Source organism: Rhinolophus hipposideros, assembly GCF_964194185.1.
Source record: "Rhinolophus hipposideros genome assembly, chromosome: X".
Lineage (NCBI taxonomy): Eukaryota > Metazoa > Chordata > Mammalia > Chiroptera > Rhinolophidae > Rhinolophus > Rhinolophus hipposideros.
The window spans coordinates 124,186,989-124,201,570 of NC_138046.1; the positions used below are offsets into that span (position 1 = coordinate 124,186,989).

The 14,582-nt window shown below is 45.0% G+C and overlaps 1 protein-coding gene across 3 annotated transcripts in view; it reads right to left on the reverse strand.

Annotated features, from left to right (window-relative positions):
* The window catches only part of STS (steroid sulfatase), a 141,874-nt gene that overhangs the window by 105,099 nt on the left and 22,193 nt on the right, over window positions 1-14,582 (reverse strand). For 2 of the 3 annotated variants that reach the window (XM_081041989.1, XM_081041991.1), the window contains exon 2: window positions 446-574. The exons of the other annotated variant lie outside the window; for it this stretch is intronic. In XM_081041989.1, coding sequence (XP_080898115.1) covers window positions 446-477 — 32 coding nt within the window. In that variant the 5' untranslated portion in view covers window positions 478-574. The remainder of the gene's footprint in view (window positions 1-445; window positions 575-14,582) is intronic. 3 annotated transcript variants of the gene reach the window in all.

The window sequence follows — 14,582 nt, forward strand, 5'->3', positions numbered from 1 at the left end:
ACACCAAGGGCCTCCCCATTCTGCCATGGCTTGGTGGCTTTGTTGATTCAACTAGAGTCACGTCCAAGGTCCAGGCTATGCGCAAAACCATTGCTAAAATCTCCACCTCTCCAGTCCTCAAGTTGCCCACCTACATGCCATGTGATTTTGCTTATTAGTGCACTGCCCTCATGGGAAGCACAGCTGTTCTCTAGGAAAATGTGTTTGACCTCATCGAGGCTCCCCTTCGGAAAGTGACCTTCAGTTTGTAAGTCCTTTCCAAACAAAAAATGTACTGGGACAGCTCCAAATGCGTGTTATTCCTTTAGAAGCTCCCCAAACTGCACTGTACTGATTACCAAATACTGCTATTGAACTTGGTAGGTCAGGCTGAGGCAAACAGCCTGGTACTAGGCAGTGGTGTTTCCAGAGAGAAGGTACCCATGCGGGCGTTTCTGATACTTACACTGAGAAGAATCTGGAGACAGTCTTGGGCATCGTACGCAAAAGAGCTTAAGTTATGGAGACCACCATGTGCTGGTACGGCAAGGTGACCTTCTCTCAGCAAAGACGGTTGAGGGACACCGAACTCACCCTACGAATTCATTCAAAAGAAGAAGGGCTAGGATAAGTACATGCTGAAATACTCAAATGAAATGAGCTTTCTTGCTCTTCCTGCGTGTTTCTTCTTTCCACTCTCTGCCTAACTCCTAGTCATGCTCAGATCTCAGCGGAGCTGCAGCCAACTCAGAGAAGCCCCATCTGATTACCCAATATCAAGCCTTATTTCCCTATTGTTGACTATCATAGTACCTTTTCCCCCCTTGGTAGCCGTTAACTCTATTTGCAATAATATATTTATTTGGTTTCTTTGTGTTTTATATCTGTCCTTCCCACAGGCTCTGAAGATCAAGAGGGCAGGGTCCATTTGTCCCCCATAGCAAACGCTCCATAAATGTTTTTTTGTTTGTTTGTTTGTTTGTTTGTTTTTTCATAAATGTTTTCTTAATAGAGCTGGGGACATAAACTCCATCCCCCAGAACTGCCCTTCCCCCACCATCTGTTTTAGTAGCCAAATAAGAATTGTTTGTTTCTTTGTTTGTTTACATTTTTAAATGATTGTAAAAAGAATATTTTGCAATATGTGAAAAGAACATGAGTTTGTATTTTGTCACCCGTAAGCAAACTTTACTGGGACCCGGCCACATCCATGCGTTTACTGATTATCTGGCTTCTGTGAAACAGGGTCAGACTTGGGTAGTTTCAACAGATGGTTCGCCTTGAAAAACTAAACATGTTTACTATCTGGCCCTTTACAGAAAGTTTCTCATGCTCTGTTATGCAGCCCTACACACAAATTGAAAACGAGCTCAGAAAAAAACCGAAAAGTAGCTTTGAACCTATAGAAGAATACAGATCGTTTTTAGTCACTGACATGTAGACAAAAACTAGCATATGCCTTGAAACAATGTACTAATGTGTAAATCTACTGTTTATACTTTGAAAATGTGAAGAATAATCCCACTCAGTAGACAAGAATCACAAGAAAACACCATGTAGGAGAAAAATGACTGTTGTATAGATTCCTATAAACATAGAGCTTGCTTATTGAATTTATGCTTCCAGCAACAATTTCTTAGGGTCAATCAGTGTCCCAGAAATGTTATTTTCCCCCCAGAGATGGCATTTGAAACTGTAATCAATCTTCCGGCATAGCTTTTCATGTTCGATTCCTGATGGAATGCAATGGTGTGCTGCCAACGTGAATCCTTTACCTCCCACTGTGGGAACAGTAGACCCTCCGGGAAGGGTCACCTTCTCTATCCCTTCACCGTGACCTGATCAGGCAAGATTCTGCTCCTGTGGATGTGGATTTGAACAACGGGTCGAATCCCCTTGTGAAGCACGAATGATCCAATTCATCCTTTCCCTTTCTCTGGCCCACACTTTTTATTTACAGAAAATACACTTTCAGATATCAGCATGGAACTGGTGCTCAAAAGACATTTTTCAAAATAATATTCGTGGGGTTCTCAGCCAGGGGTGATTTTGTGTAACAGGGGTCATTTGGGAAGGTCTAGAGCCGTTGGGGTGCGTACTACCGACATCCAGTGGGTAGAGCCCAGAGGTGCTGCCAAATGTCCTACTATGCACAGGACAGCGGCCCCCACAAAGAAGCATCCATCCCAGAGACCCCCACCCCAAAGAATGAGCTGCTGTCACATGGCAGTAGAGCCAAGGTTTGGAATCAGTGCATTAGACTATCAGTCTAATTATCATGAAAGTGGGTGTGATGACAGAGAAAGACAAACACACTGAGGGCTAGGGGTGGGGTCACTGCCAGTTTGCTCAACCCATTATAAAGAGCCAACTGTGAATGGTGAATCCATTATTACGATGATAAACTGTGTGAAAATAAGTCTTTTTACACAAAATTTATAATCCAAATTAGAATCACAGACTGAGATGGGAGAAGATCAAGAGATTAAGCTGGCTCTATTATTAGGGATGTGTATTTTGACTAGTTTGTGAGTTCAGAAATAATAAGCATGCTTCATTACCCCTTTCGGTCTCCGTTTATGTATAATCGATATACCGGTCACGTACTTGGCCTATTTTTTTCCCATCCTTCTGATACCCTCTCCAATGGTACCCATTACATTGCTGAAAATAGCGACCTAAGGATGGAATGAGAGTCCACCCTCCCTGTCCTTGACTCCGAGACACAAAGAAGCCCTGGGAACCCAACATATTTTTGTAAAATTCACTTTTTACAGGACAGCAAAACCCAACCTGAGCTGAGTGGAAGCCCCGACCTTGTCTCAGCCCACCAGCATCAGCTGTCTACTAGTATAGTGGAACCTTAATCAACACAGGCGTCAGGAGTGCTTGACGCCCTGTGCAGACGAAAATCCACGTATAACTTTTGCCTCCCCTAAAACGTCACAACCAATAGCCTACTGTTGACCAGAGGCTTCCCAGTAACAAATTTGATGCACACATATTTTGTATGTTATATGTATTTTATACTAGCCTTACAGGAAAGTAAGCTAGAGGAAAAGAAATGTTATTGAGAAAATCATAAGGAAGATGAAATACATTTACAGTACTGTACGTACTTATTGGAAAAAACATCCATGTATAAGTGGTCCCACACGGTTCAAACCCACATTGTTCAAGCGTCAACTGTGTTGTGTTAGTTTGTTGTGACATTAGGCTTAAGTGCACCAGGAAAATGTTTAAAGGAGTTCAAAATACCTCAGGAGTAACCATGAGAAGAAGAGAAAGCATCTGTCATTAGAGTAGCCCAGAAGCGTGGTTATTAAAACAAGCCCAATTGTGGTGTGCTCGGGACGACTCTTACGTCAAGCAGATGGTATAGGATGATGGTAAAGAAACAGGAAAGGCAAGTTACCAGAATCTGGTTTCCCACAGAGTGACCCTCTGTCCCAGTATACCTGGTATTAAGAGGTTCCAGTTTTCAAACTGGTAGAGTCCAGGTAAATTGGAATGAGTCAGTCAGTCTGCTGACTCAGGAGACCTTGTAGAATGTTCCATGCAGAAGGAACCACAAAAGGCAAATCTGAGTATGCAGTACATTCAAAGAATTTAAGAAGCTAAAAGGAAATCCAGGGGGGAAAGTGTCTTCTGAACGTGAAGAAGCAGAACACCACACCATGAAGAAGCAGGGTGTGGTGTTGATGAATTTGCAGAGGGAACATCATTGGTGGATAGTGTAGGGTGAGCCCACATGTCCAGTGTGTACTGAGGTCCCCATTCCCACACCCCAAATGACTGTTGTGCTGACGGCTGACCAAACTTAGAGCTAAGTCTGTCTTTGGCAATTGCCCTCAGCCAAAAAAAGCCAAGTGATGTCATCTACACTTGTGGTAGCCCAAAGACAACACCTGGTCCCCAAACGTATGCCCTCCTTGCCTTGAAGTGGGACACTGCTGAGAGCCCATTTCAGCTGCTGAGCGCCCTCTGAAATGGCTGAGGTCTTTGTTTGGACAATATCATAGATCAACTTCTCCCTGCCCCTTATCCTTCTTTCCTGACCCCCCACAAATGTTGATCCCAAGAATTCACCCACCCCAAAACCCTCCTGAACACAGACCTTGTCCCCAAATCTATTTCCTGATATTCAACATAAGACCGCAGCTGATAAAACTTCAGTCCTGAATATACATACATACAAATGCTGAGCAGACAACCCCACCTTGCCGCCATGCTAAGATCCTAGAGATACCATAAGAGGCAATGGGAGAGAGGCCTTCAGGCTCAGGCTGACGGTCCTTGGGGGTGTCCACGCTTTGGGCAGAGGCAATACAGTGTGGTCAGTGATTGGAAAAACCAACAACCAAGATGGTGAACTCAATGTACCTATTTACCATCATGCAAATACGAGGAGTTGTCTGAAGAAATTATTTCTGAGTCGTTCAAAACGAGGCTACCAATAGCAAACAAGCTGGGCTAGAAGAAAACCACAAAATAGTAGTTTCTGGTGTACCCTCTCACACACCTTTTGTGAAATGCAATGCTTTGAGTGTTTCTTTGTTCCTGAGTAAGCGATCATACAGCCTTTGATCAAGGAATTGTGTGTTCCATAAAGAGCAAATACTCATCATCTTCCACTGTATGTTTGCTACCTACTGATAAGCTTGATGCTAATATTAATGAACTTGTCAACAAGAGTGAAAAAAAATCCCATAGAACAGAGATTGGCAAACTCTGACCTGGGGGGCCTGGCCCCGCCCACCATCTGTTTTGGTCACTAAAGTGTTACTGGAACACAGCCATGCCCTTCCATTTCTTTATGGTCTGTGGCTACTTTTGATCTCCAATCCCAGAGCTGGTCACACAATCCGCGAAGCCACCAATGTGAACCGTGTGGACCTATACAGAAAATGTTTGCCAAAGCCCTGACCTACATGTGGTTAAAATGTGTGACCTGTTAATCGTTGCCTTCACGAACAAGATTATGGCCGTTTGCTCAGTTCGAGAGAGACTGCTCAGAAAGAAGTCTGGGTTGACAAGTGAGAGAACAAGGAACGAAGGTCAGTTTTCACATATGTCCTTGGAGAATTGTGTTGTTCGACCGTCATCACACGGCCAACTACTACAGGATGGAGGAGCTATGGGGGCTCCCTGATAAACCCTTTTCTCAAAGTCATTCAAGCACGCAGAGATCATGCACATATGTGACAGAACACATATACATGGCTTTCATTTATTTTGAATTGGCTATTTAGAAACAAGAAGTACTCCGTGTAATGATGGACCCCGTCATACAATTGGCCAGCATATTACTATATAAATACACTCTACACTAATTATAGCACTTGAGGTCTTCATGCATCCCACTGAGAGGAATAGTTGTGCATTTTTCTGCAGGAATATTCATGTGTTTGATTACTGCGTGTTACCCCCACCTGCTGAGTGCATCCTAGGAGATAAGGCAAAGGCACATATCATCTTTTTAAAATATGCATGACTCTGAATGCCACACCCCATCTGGCTCCAAGGGCTTCTGATAAGAAACTGTGGGTGTGTGCCGATAGTTAGCATACGTTGAGAGTGTGTGTTCCCGAGGATTGTGGAAACACTGGGGATTGCACTGGGGTGAGTGCGAAGATGTCACTGCATCCATGAAGGACATCTGGAATTATCACACCGCATCAGACAGGTGCCTCTGTAATTCACAGGGGCCCTTTCGTGCACAAGCACATTTTTAATTGCCAATGGCAAAGGAGAAAGGGACAAAGACAATACAGGGTTTCCTCCACTGCACATAGTGGAGAACCTGCCCTGTGGCTGGGTGACTGGGCTCATTTCAAATCCACTATTGAAAATGCTAGGATTTTTAGTACTTGCGCCCAACGATAAAGCAGCCTTTATGGCTGAAATACGGCCGAGTGTGAATTTATGACACAGAACAAATTCCTAAAATCACCTAACCATGATAATGTTGGTCCAATGAGGGAGAAGAATTACAAGCACAGAATCATCTTACTTGCCATGAGGACAGCTTTCAATTGTGCCAGCAAATTTCATTTTGTTATGGGGGCCCCTTTCTGGCTTGCTCTGGATGGGAGAGTCATTACTACTCTAATTTATACTAAGGGTATTAAAATTTTCAAAGGGTTGGTGAATTGGTTATTTCACAGGGAAGGCTATTGGAAACATTTGATTATTTCCATGCATATGGTGCACAACGCAAACGTCTCCATTTGCAAAACTGTGATGGTGGTACAGTTAACATGCCCAGAACCCGGTGCCAGGTGCTATAAGGAGCAAAAACTGTGGAATCAGGCACAGAGGGGTGTCAATTCTTGTTCTGTGAACCTTTACCTGTGTAATAACTTGGGCAACCTTGGCTGAGTGCTTTGCCTCCCTGCGTCTTAGTTTTGGGAGCATTTTCATGTCTCCCTAAGCTTACAGTGTGCTTCTCCCAGTGGAGGCCACACCTTTGCATGTCTACTGTGCAACACTGTGTACGAGGTCTGACAATTACGTTCGCGAACTCATCCTAGAAAAAGTGCTACCTCATTGCTGAATATCACTATGGTCACCTTCGAAGGACTCCCCTTGGGAAGCTATGCACCGATGCCAGTGCCTAGTCCACCCTTCAAAGCAATTTTGGAACTCTTTCTGGAATGACCCTCAGAGCTGTCGTCATATTACCCTTGATGTCCTGAATGTCATCCAAATGTCTTCCTTTCAATATTTCCTTTATCTTCAGGTAAAGAAAGAAGTCACTGGGGGCCAGATCAGGTGAGTAGGGAGGGTGTTCCAATACGGTTATTTGTTTACTGGCTAAAAACTCCATGACAGACAGTGCTGTGTGAGCTGGTGCCTTGTCGTGATGCAAGAACCATGAATTGTTGGCGAAAAGTTCAGGTCGTCTAACTTTTTCACGCAGCCTTTTCAGCACTTCCAAATAGTAAGTTTGGTTAACTGTTTGTCCAGTTGGGACACATTCATAACGAATAATCCCTCTGATATCAAAAAAGGTTAGCAACAGCGTTGCAACAAGTTCCCGAACTTATCTGTCAGACCTTGTATAGCAGCAGACAGAGGTGGGAGGGGTCTCCCTACATGTTTGCTGGATTCATGGTTTCCATGAGCTGTGCAATGAGTTCTGGAGGTTTATCCAGGGGAAGGAACTATGAATGGCCTCAACGTAATCGTAAGTGTAACACAGAATTGGAAATGAAGAGCTATGCAAAGTATTTCTTATAAATAGCAACCTCAATGAAAACTGTGAAGGTAAAAAAAAAAATGGAGGAAGATATGTAGCCTATATATGCGTTTGGTTGCCAGCAATCCTGGGTGTTCCTAGAATTGCATCACACTAGGCTCTGTCTCCACGGTCACCTGGAGTGGTCCCTTTGTGACTTCACCTTCCTTCCCAAGCGTCCGTCTAAGCACCTTCTTATAAGGACATCGGCCATATTGGGTTAGGGGTCCACTCTTCTCTCATATAAGCACACCTTAACTTTACCAATTACACCTGCAACTGTTCTCTTCCAAAACAAGGTTAGTTTATGACTTTCTGGGAGTAGGATGTTTTGGGGGAACTACTATTTAACCAATGGCTAGCAGCCTTCTTTAAAAAAGGTTGGGTGCCTCGTCCCTAGTTCACCCTCCTAGATAGAGCACAGGGAGGTGGGGAAAGGAAGGAGTGCTAGAGCTGATCCAGAACTAAGCTTCTTTTGTCTTGGCTGGGGGTTGTCACAGAGTTCTGTATTTCTATTGTTTCTCCAAGCAGTTCCTACAAATGAAGCTCAGGGAGAATATACGAGTCATAGGCACTCACTGTTGTTCAAAGCACATGCCTGCCCAATTCTCCACCCATCACTCCAAGAACAGGTTGGGTTTCACAAAAGACTCCCTTGCTCACAGGTAAAAGGACGTGAGAGGTTCAAGGTCAGAGCTAATGCCAGAAAGTATTTCGATGCTGTCACATACACGAGCCGAGATGTAGCCTTGCTGTAGTTTAGAGTCATGCCAAGATAAGGAATCTCCACCCCATGAGGCTTGAAAAATACAAGTCGTTCAGGGGAAGCCTGGCATTGGACACTTGGGGCCACATTATCGATGCTGAGCCAACTAAAGTACCCCCAGACTCACTGGCTTTACTTGGCCTCTCTTCATCTCGCTCGGTAAGCGTTCTGGTGCCCAGCCGCTGTGGGCTGAGCTGCCAGGGTCTGTCCCATGAAGGACGCCATAAAACCATAGTCAACTTTATGGATGGATGAGTAAAGCCAATATGGCAAAACAGTGACAATAATCCAATCGAACATCCTCTCTCTGTACACCCTTCAAATCTGAGATGTGTATATGGGGAAAAAATTGTCATAAGAAGTTGAGCACAGTCGTAGAAAACAGAATCAAGCTATAAGAAATTATTATAGTTTTTTTTTTTTTTTTTTAAGGCCATAGCTCAGCTATGACCATGAGATTTCTGAAAGTGTGGTGACTTTCGAGCCCCACAGCAGCTCAATAAACAAGCTGAGAGTGTCACCAGCATGGTGCAAGCGGATGTTTGGACAGGTGTGGGCTGGCGATGTTAGGTGTGTGTGTTGGCCCGTCAGCCATGGCCAGCGGGCCGTAGGCCAGACAACTGGATCCGTGCCCACCAGTGGGTTTCTGAAGAGTCCTATTCTTGCTTAGGACATGACCTTCGTGTGTTGATGATGACACCCTGGGGAAAGTGACCTTGTCAGACAGCTCCGTAGAAGTGTCGCTCACACTGTTCACCCTTATCCTTTCTTGGCATGGCCTCGCCTTACTAATGGGTATGTCCGTGATGACACTTTCAAAAAGTGGGGCTCGGTGGCACCCTGGAACCCAAGAGTTGGCAGACCCATCTTCCCACGCATAACATGTTATGCTAGAAATGATTATGTATTGAATTCATGCATGGATGTAGAACTTGAGAAGCGTAAAGGGTTATACACACCACTTTGGATTTGTGGCTTTTCCATCGAATAGACGTCCATAATCTTTGGTTGGCAGACATATCAACACTGCCAACTAAACCATGAAGGTTTTCCATGATGGACAATGAACGTCCCCTTCTCTGGGGGTTGGACTAGGGCACCGGGAAGCAGACCACCAAGGAAAACACATCAGCTGTCGTCTTTCCTTGATGGTAACTTTCCTTGATGGGCTGATGAGTGGCATCTGATTTACAAGGACGGTCTGTCAACTTTTGAGCATGGATTTTAAAATGTGATTTACAGGCAGATGCATAATTACTTGCTTTCAGTGTCAAATCATTCATCGTGGGTAGCTGGAGGGATTTATGGCGTGTGCTGGCTCTCTCCGGAGAAGACTTTTATAAATGACCTGATACTTGATAAACAACCCCTCCCCCCTTCCAGAGAGTAGCATTCATTACATTAACACCTGGTTTTACAGACACTGAAAAAAGCTCAAGATGTTTGATCTCAGATTTTTAGCCCGGGCGCTTCGGAGAATATGGGTGTCCTGGCTTAAGTTACAGGGCTGCCTCAGGGATGTTTGTCTAATGCCGTCTAGGAATTGAGATCCAAAAACCCCAAGTGAGAAGTGAAAGGATGGTGATGACCTCACCCAACGTCACACAGGAATGCAGCTAACCCCGCAGCCAAAGTCCAGGTCTCTGGATCCCAGTTGTGTGGTATCCACGTGACACCACGTTGCCTTGCTCCGCAGAGTGAATCTGGCGACCTGTTGAGACACAGCCCGCCAGCCGTGACAACAAAGGGTAACTGACCCCCGGTGCCTTGTGTTTGTCAGGACATGATTTTTAACAAGTAGAGACATTGCGTTCTCCTGCTGTTTCATCACCAGTTGGTTTCAGAAACCAGATACTTGGGGCGGAATTTCTGCGCCATCCAGGCAGATGGCATGAGTGGAGAGGTACCCAGAGGTCACGAAGGGAGAGGTACACAGAGGTCAGGCAGGTCAGCCAGAGTTAGCACCAGGAGATGTGAGGACAAGATGCCAGAGGCTGGAGGGAAATGAGGAAGGGGCCACAAGCTAAGCCGGAAAAGCCAAGGCAACAGATTTTCCCCTTCAGTCTTCCGGAAGGGACACCTTGATTTCTAGGACTTCAAAATGTGGCAAAAGTCCATTCTTCCAACGCATAGGCAGAATGCCCACACCACTCCTCAGTTATGAAAAGACTGATAGGCCTGAAAAGGCGAGAGTTCTGAGACATGGTAGCAATTCTTATACGGTTCATTTATCCAAAAATCACCAACTGAGAACGTGGGTATCAGACAAAGAAGATACAAAGACTCATCCGGCAGTGGTTCTCTCTGAAAGGAGTTCACGTCTTACATTCAAATCATAACTGCATTGTGTGTTACGTGCAATCATCAAAACACATACAAATTCTACCACCATCACTGCCCTGGTATATACAGATCAAAGAATGACAGATTTGCCCCTAGGCAGGGGCCTCATCCTTCAGTGGAATTTCCCTGAGGTGACTGGATTTTCAGTTTCCCTTATGCTCATCCCTTGGGAAAAAAGACCCGAGTTGCACTCTGACGGTGGGATTCGGAAGGTCACTGGTGGTCTTTGTGAAACAGAAGCAGCTCAGGCTGCTGCTGACCCGAGGACAAGTGTGACAGAAGCGCGTAGAGAGTGTCTGGACGGGGAAAAGGGCAGAGTGAGAGGGGGCAGTCAGTCTGGACGCGATGGAAGAAGCTTCCCTGGGACGGAAGACGTGCAGTGGGCCGCTGTGGGAGGACAGGCTGCAAGAGTCAAATGAAAATAGAGTTTGGAAGCATCGCAGGGTCAGAAGCAAGAGTCCCTAAAGTAAGACGAGGTAAGTTTTCTGGAGAAAAATGAGACACGTTGTGGGAAAATCCCTCTCAGAGAGGGAAAATGGATTCGATTTTGATTGCATGGTGTTTTGAAGAAAATGAGACCAGGGCCGAGCCTGGGTTCCTGGTCTTCGAACTGAGGTTCGCCCGCTCCTAGAGGTACACAAAGACTTGTGGACGAGTACACGGGGAAGGACACGCTCGAAGGAAATCAGATTCCTGACTTTCAATGTCCATTTGGGCTCTGCTCCAAAAATGTGTCTCTTGGGCACACAACCACCTCTCTGAGTCAACCTTCTTCCCCCTGCACAAAAGATGTCCCTCTCACTCCAGCTCTTCCACTGGAAATCACTCTGGGATAGAAGATCCTTTGGGGTGTCTTGGGGATAATCTGAAATCTTGGGTACCAATAGGATGTTGGTTAACGGGCCAGCGGTGAGTGACTCTAGGACCAGACTGGCTGGAGAGTTACCGGGGGAAAAATCGACACAGTTCCAAAGTGTCAGTAGAAAACCCATTTTCGGGGAATATCTGGAGGGAAAGGAGATGAACTTAAAGACCTAATAGAACCGGGTAAATACAGAAACTGTGGGTGAGTAGAGAGGTAAGATAGGCATGTGGAAAGAAAACTTTCACGAACTTCCACCAGAGAAAGGGGATGATGGGCTAAGCTCCCCTTTTTTGGATATGTCCGAATGGTCCATCTCGGTTCAAAAGTCCAAAGCACAAGTGGGCAGATGATGGCCATGGGGATGGAAAGAGAGGAGGTAAATTGAAGAGGCATTTCAGAAACGAAGCCAGCCAGATGGATAAGAAGCTGCATGAGGGTATAGCAGACACACACGGACCCTTCCAGCATGAACTGGACAAAGTGGACACCAATAATTGAGCTAGGAAGTACTGAAGGTACAATAGATTTAGAAAGGAGAAACGAAACGTTGTATACTGGAAAATGTTTGGAGCTCAGAGGAAATACAATAGCATCACCATCAATAATGACTACAAAAGGTGCTAGGCGTTGCCCTAACATGGTATCATCTACATTATCACACTTTATTGTCTATCATCTTTTATTCCTTTTCATTTCACAGAAGGGGAAACTGACATACAGAAAGGTTTTTACCAGTTGAGCGTACATGTGGATAGAGGTTGTCTGATTCTGGAGCTATGCCAGCTTCAGTTATGATATTATCACTGTCACTATGGAAACTGGAATGGAGGGGGGGGCAACAGAGCACAGGAGGAGGAATTAGGAGACACGACTCCCGATGACCTGTGATGCCCTGGCTGTGGGTCATCACAGGTCAGGGGACGAGTGGGGAAACAGGGGAAAATCCAGACGTGTCCTAATACATTGCAATGACTCAAGTAAGCATTTCCATGCAACTGTCTCAAAGAAATGCAGCACTCTCGCTTGGGGTTAGATGCAGGACAGAAACAGGGTAAAATGTTATCTGCTAACTCCAGCTGGGGCGTACACCATGTCTGTTCCTCTAATTTCAGAGTTCCTAAAATAGACATGAGGCTTCAGTGGATGGTTAGCTCCATAAGGGCTGGGTCTGATGCAGGGGAATGCAGTCCTGAGTGATCAGGGAAGATGTGGGAACAGGGCATGAACTGAGCACTTCCATCAGTGCGCCTGGGTTTTTGGTCTTCCTGACCTATGCAGAAACATAAGCCGTTCACGTCACTTTTCTCTCCCCTCTCGCCAATCTCCCAAATACTCCCTCTCAAACCCTGGGTTCATAAAAGGAAACAGCCCCCACCCCCATCGCCCCACTTGTTTCTCTCAATGGTTTATGCTTTCCCTCCCCCCGCTGGATCCACTGCGGTTTGTATCAAACGTCTGCCTGTCATTATGTTGGCAGGCTTTCATGTTTGAGTACACCCTAATGCCAGAGTGATTCCTTTCTCAGAGTCCCTGGCCAAGAGATAATATCTGTATTTTCATCTGAACAACTCTGCACCGCAGGGCACCTGCCGACCCACGCTGGTCATTTCCTGTTACAGGTTTGAAAAGAGTACGGTCCTTTCCTCCCAAGCACCCTATCACTTGCATGTCACCCACCAGTTCGTCCTTGTTTATCACAGTCCATTTCACAGCAATATTTTATCGGAGGGATGAACTTTTCAGAAAGGAAAAAAAAAAAGTTTATCAGATATTCGGCTGGGCAAGGATCCCAGAAGATGCTCTGTTGCTCAGGTCCCAGAAAAACAACACATCCGTGCTCTGTGCCAACTCCGTTATCTGCAGATAAGATCTCATTATTCCTAGCCTGGACTCGACCTGGCGGTCTGTTGCGTATCACAGCTTGCGTCATTTTGGATTGTCCCTCCTTTTTGCAAATCCTTAACACATCATACTCGGCATGCTCCCATGTCCAGATTTCACGTTTTGTTTTTTATTGACAACATTGTAATTCACCGTATTTCCTCTGTTCGCTGTATGTCCCTTACCCCGACTATCGACTGCGTCTTTTAAACTAATGATACATTTGTTCAAAGGATAGTCGTCTGAGATACACAACACACGACGGTTTTGCTGACAGATGTTGACGTGCTTATAAGGGAAAGCTGTCTTAAGGGCCAAAGTATAAGACGGAATTATTTAGGCGTTTCCAGGGAGAAGGACCATGGTCCGAGATACGAGGAGGAAACTGAGAATGGCAGAAAAAGGATTAGATGATTTAGTATCAAGGCAGACAAAAGACAGCAACTCAGACAGAGGGGCACGGAGAGTTACAAGACATAAGGCTGGATTTCCTCATGCCTGAGCAATTTCGTGCTGGGTCTTTCTAGCACAGTGACTACGGGGTCATGTAGGAGAGCGAGGTTATCTGATCACTGTCAACAGACCCGAGGGCTGTCGTTACATGTCGCGGGTTTCAAGAAATCCGAGACCAAGAAAAATCAGACTTCTTTAAAAATATATTCTGGCAGGGTTTGGGGAGGGGGACAAACAGAAGTGGGCATAAGTGCTTTCACTGGGGTGATGAAAATATTCTCTGATTGATTTATGGTGATGCTCGCACAATGTAGGTAATTTAGTAAAAACCACTCTGCTGTGCAGCTGGGCGAACTAAATAAATGATATGGAAAATAGGCCTCCAAAATGCCGTAAACATGTATTGCATCAAAATTATTTAAAGGAAAATAAGAACACAGGCTGAACATTGTTCTTTAAACACAGAGGGTGCCAAAAAAAAAATGTGTATGCATTTTAAGAAAAGAAAAAAACGGTATTAACATTGTAATACCAAATATACACCAATAACAAAAGATGAATACAAGTCCTGTTTGACTTCTGCAATGACAAGAGGTGCTCAAAGTGGTTCTCATCAGCATCCAAACACTTCCGATAACGGCGAACTCCTGCTTGAGCAATGTTGACCAAAGTATCCACTTGCATACATTTTTTTTTGGCACCCCTGGTATATTCAGTTAGAAGAGACATTTTCCTTGTGAGCAACTGTGTACTAAGTAAGGAGGTTGGATGTGTATATGTCTCAATCTCTCTTTTTTCGCTCTCCTGGTAATGTGGGTGAAAATGTGGGTATGATTCGATTTTCTGCTGCTGTCCCTACAGATCTCCAGTCTTTTTCTTCCACTGCTTTTTGCAATGAGGAGCAGATGTTACATTACACATGTCTGCCTTACCTAGTTTTGCCTGGTTCTTTCCAAAAAATAAAATAAAATGTATTGGGTGACAATGGTTAGTAAAATTACACAGGTTTCCACGTGGATGGATCTTGAGGTTATCATGCGAAGCAAAATCAATCA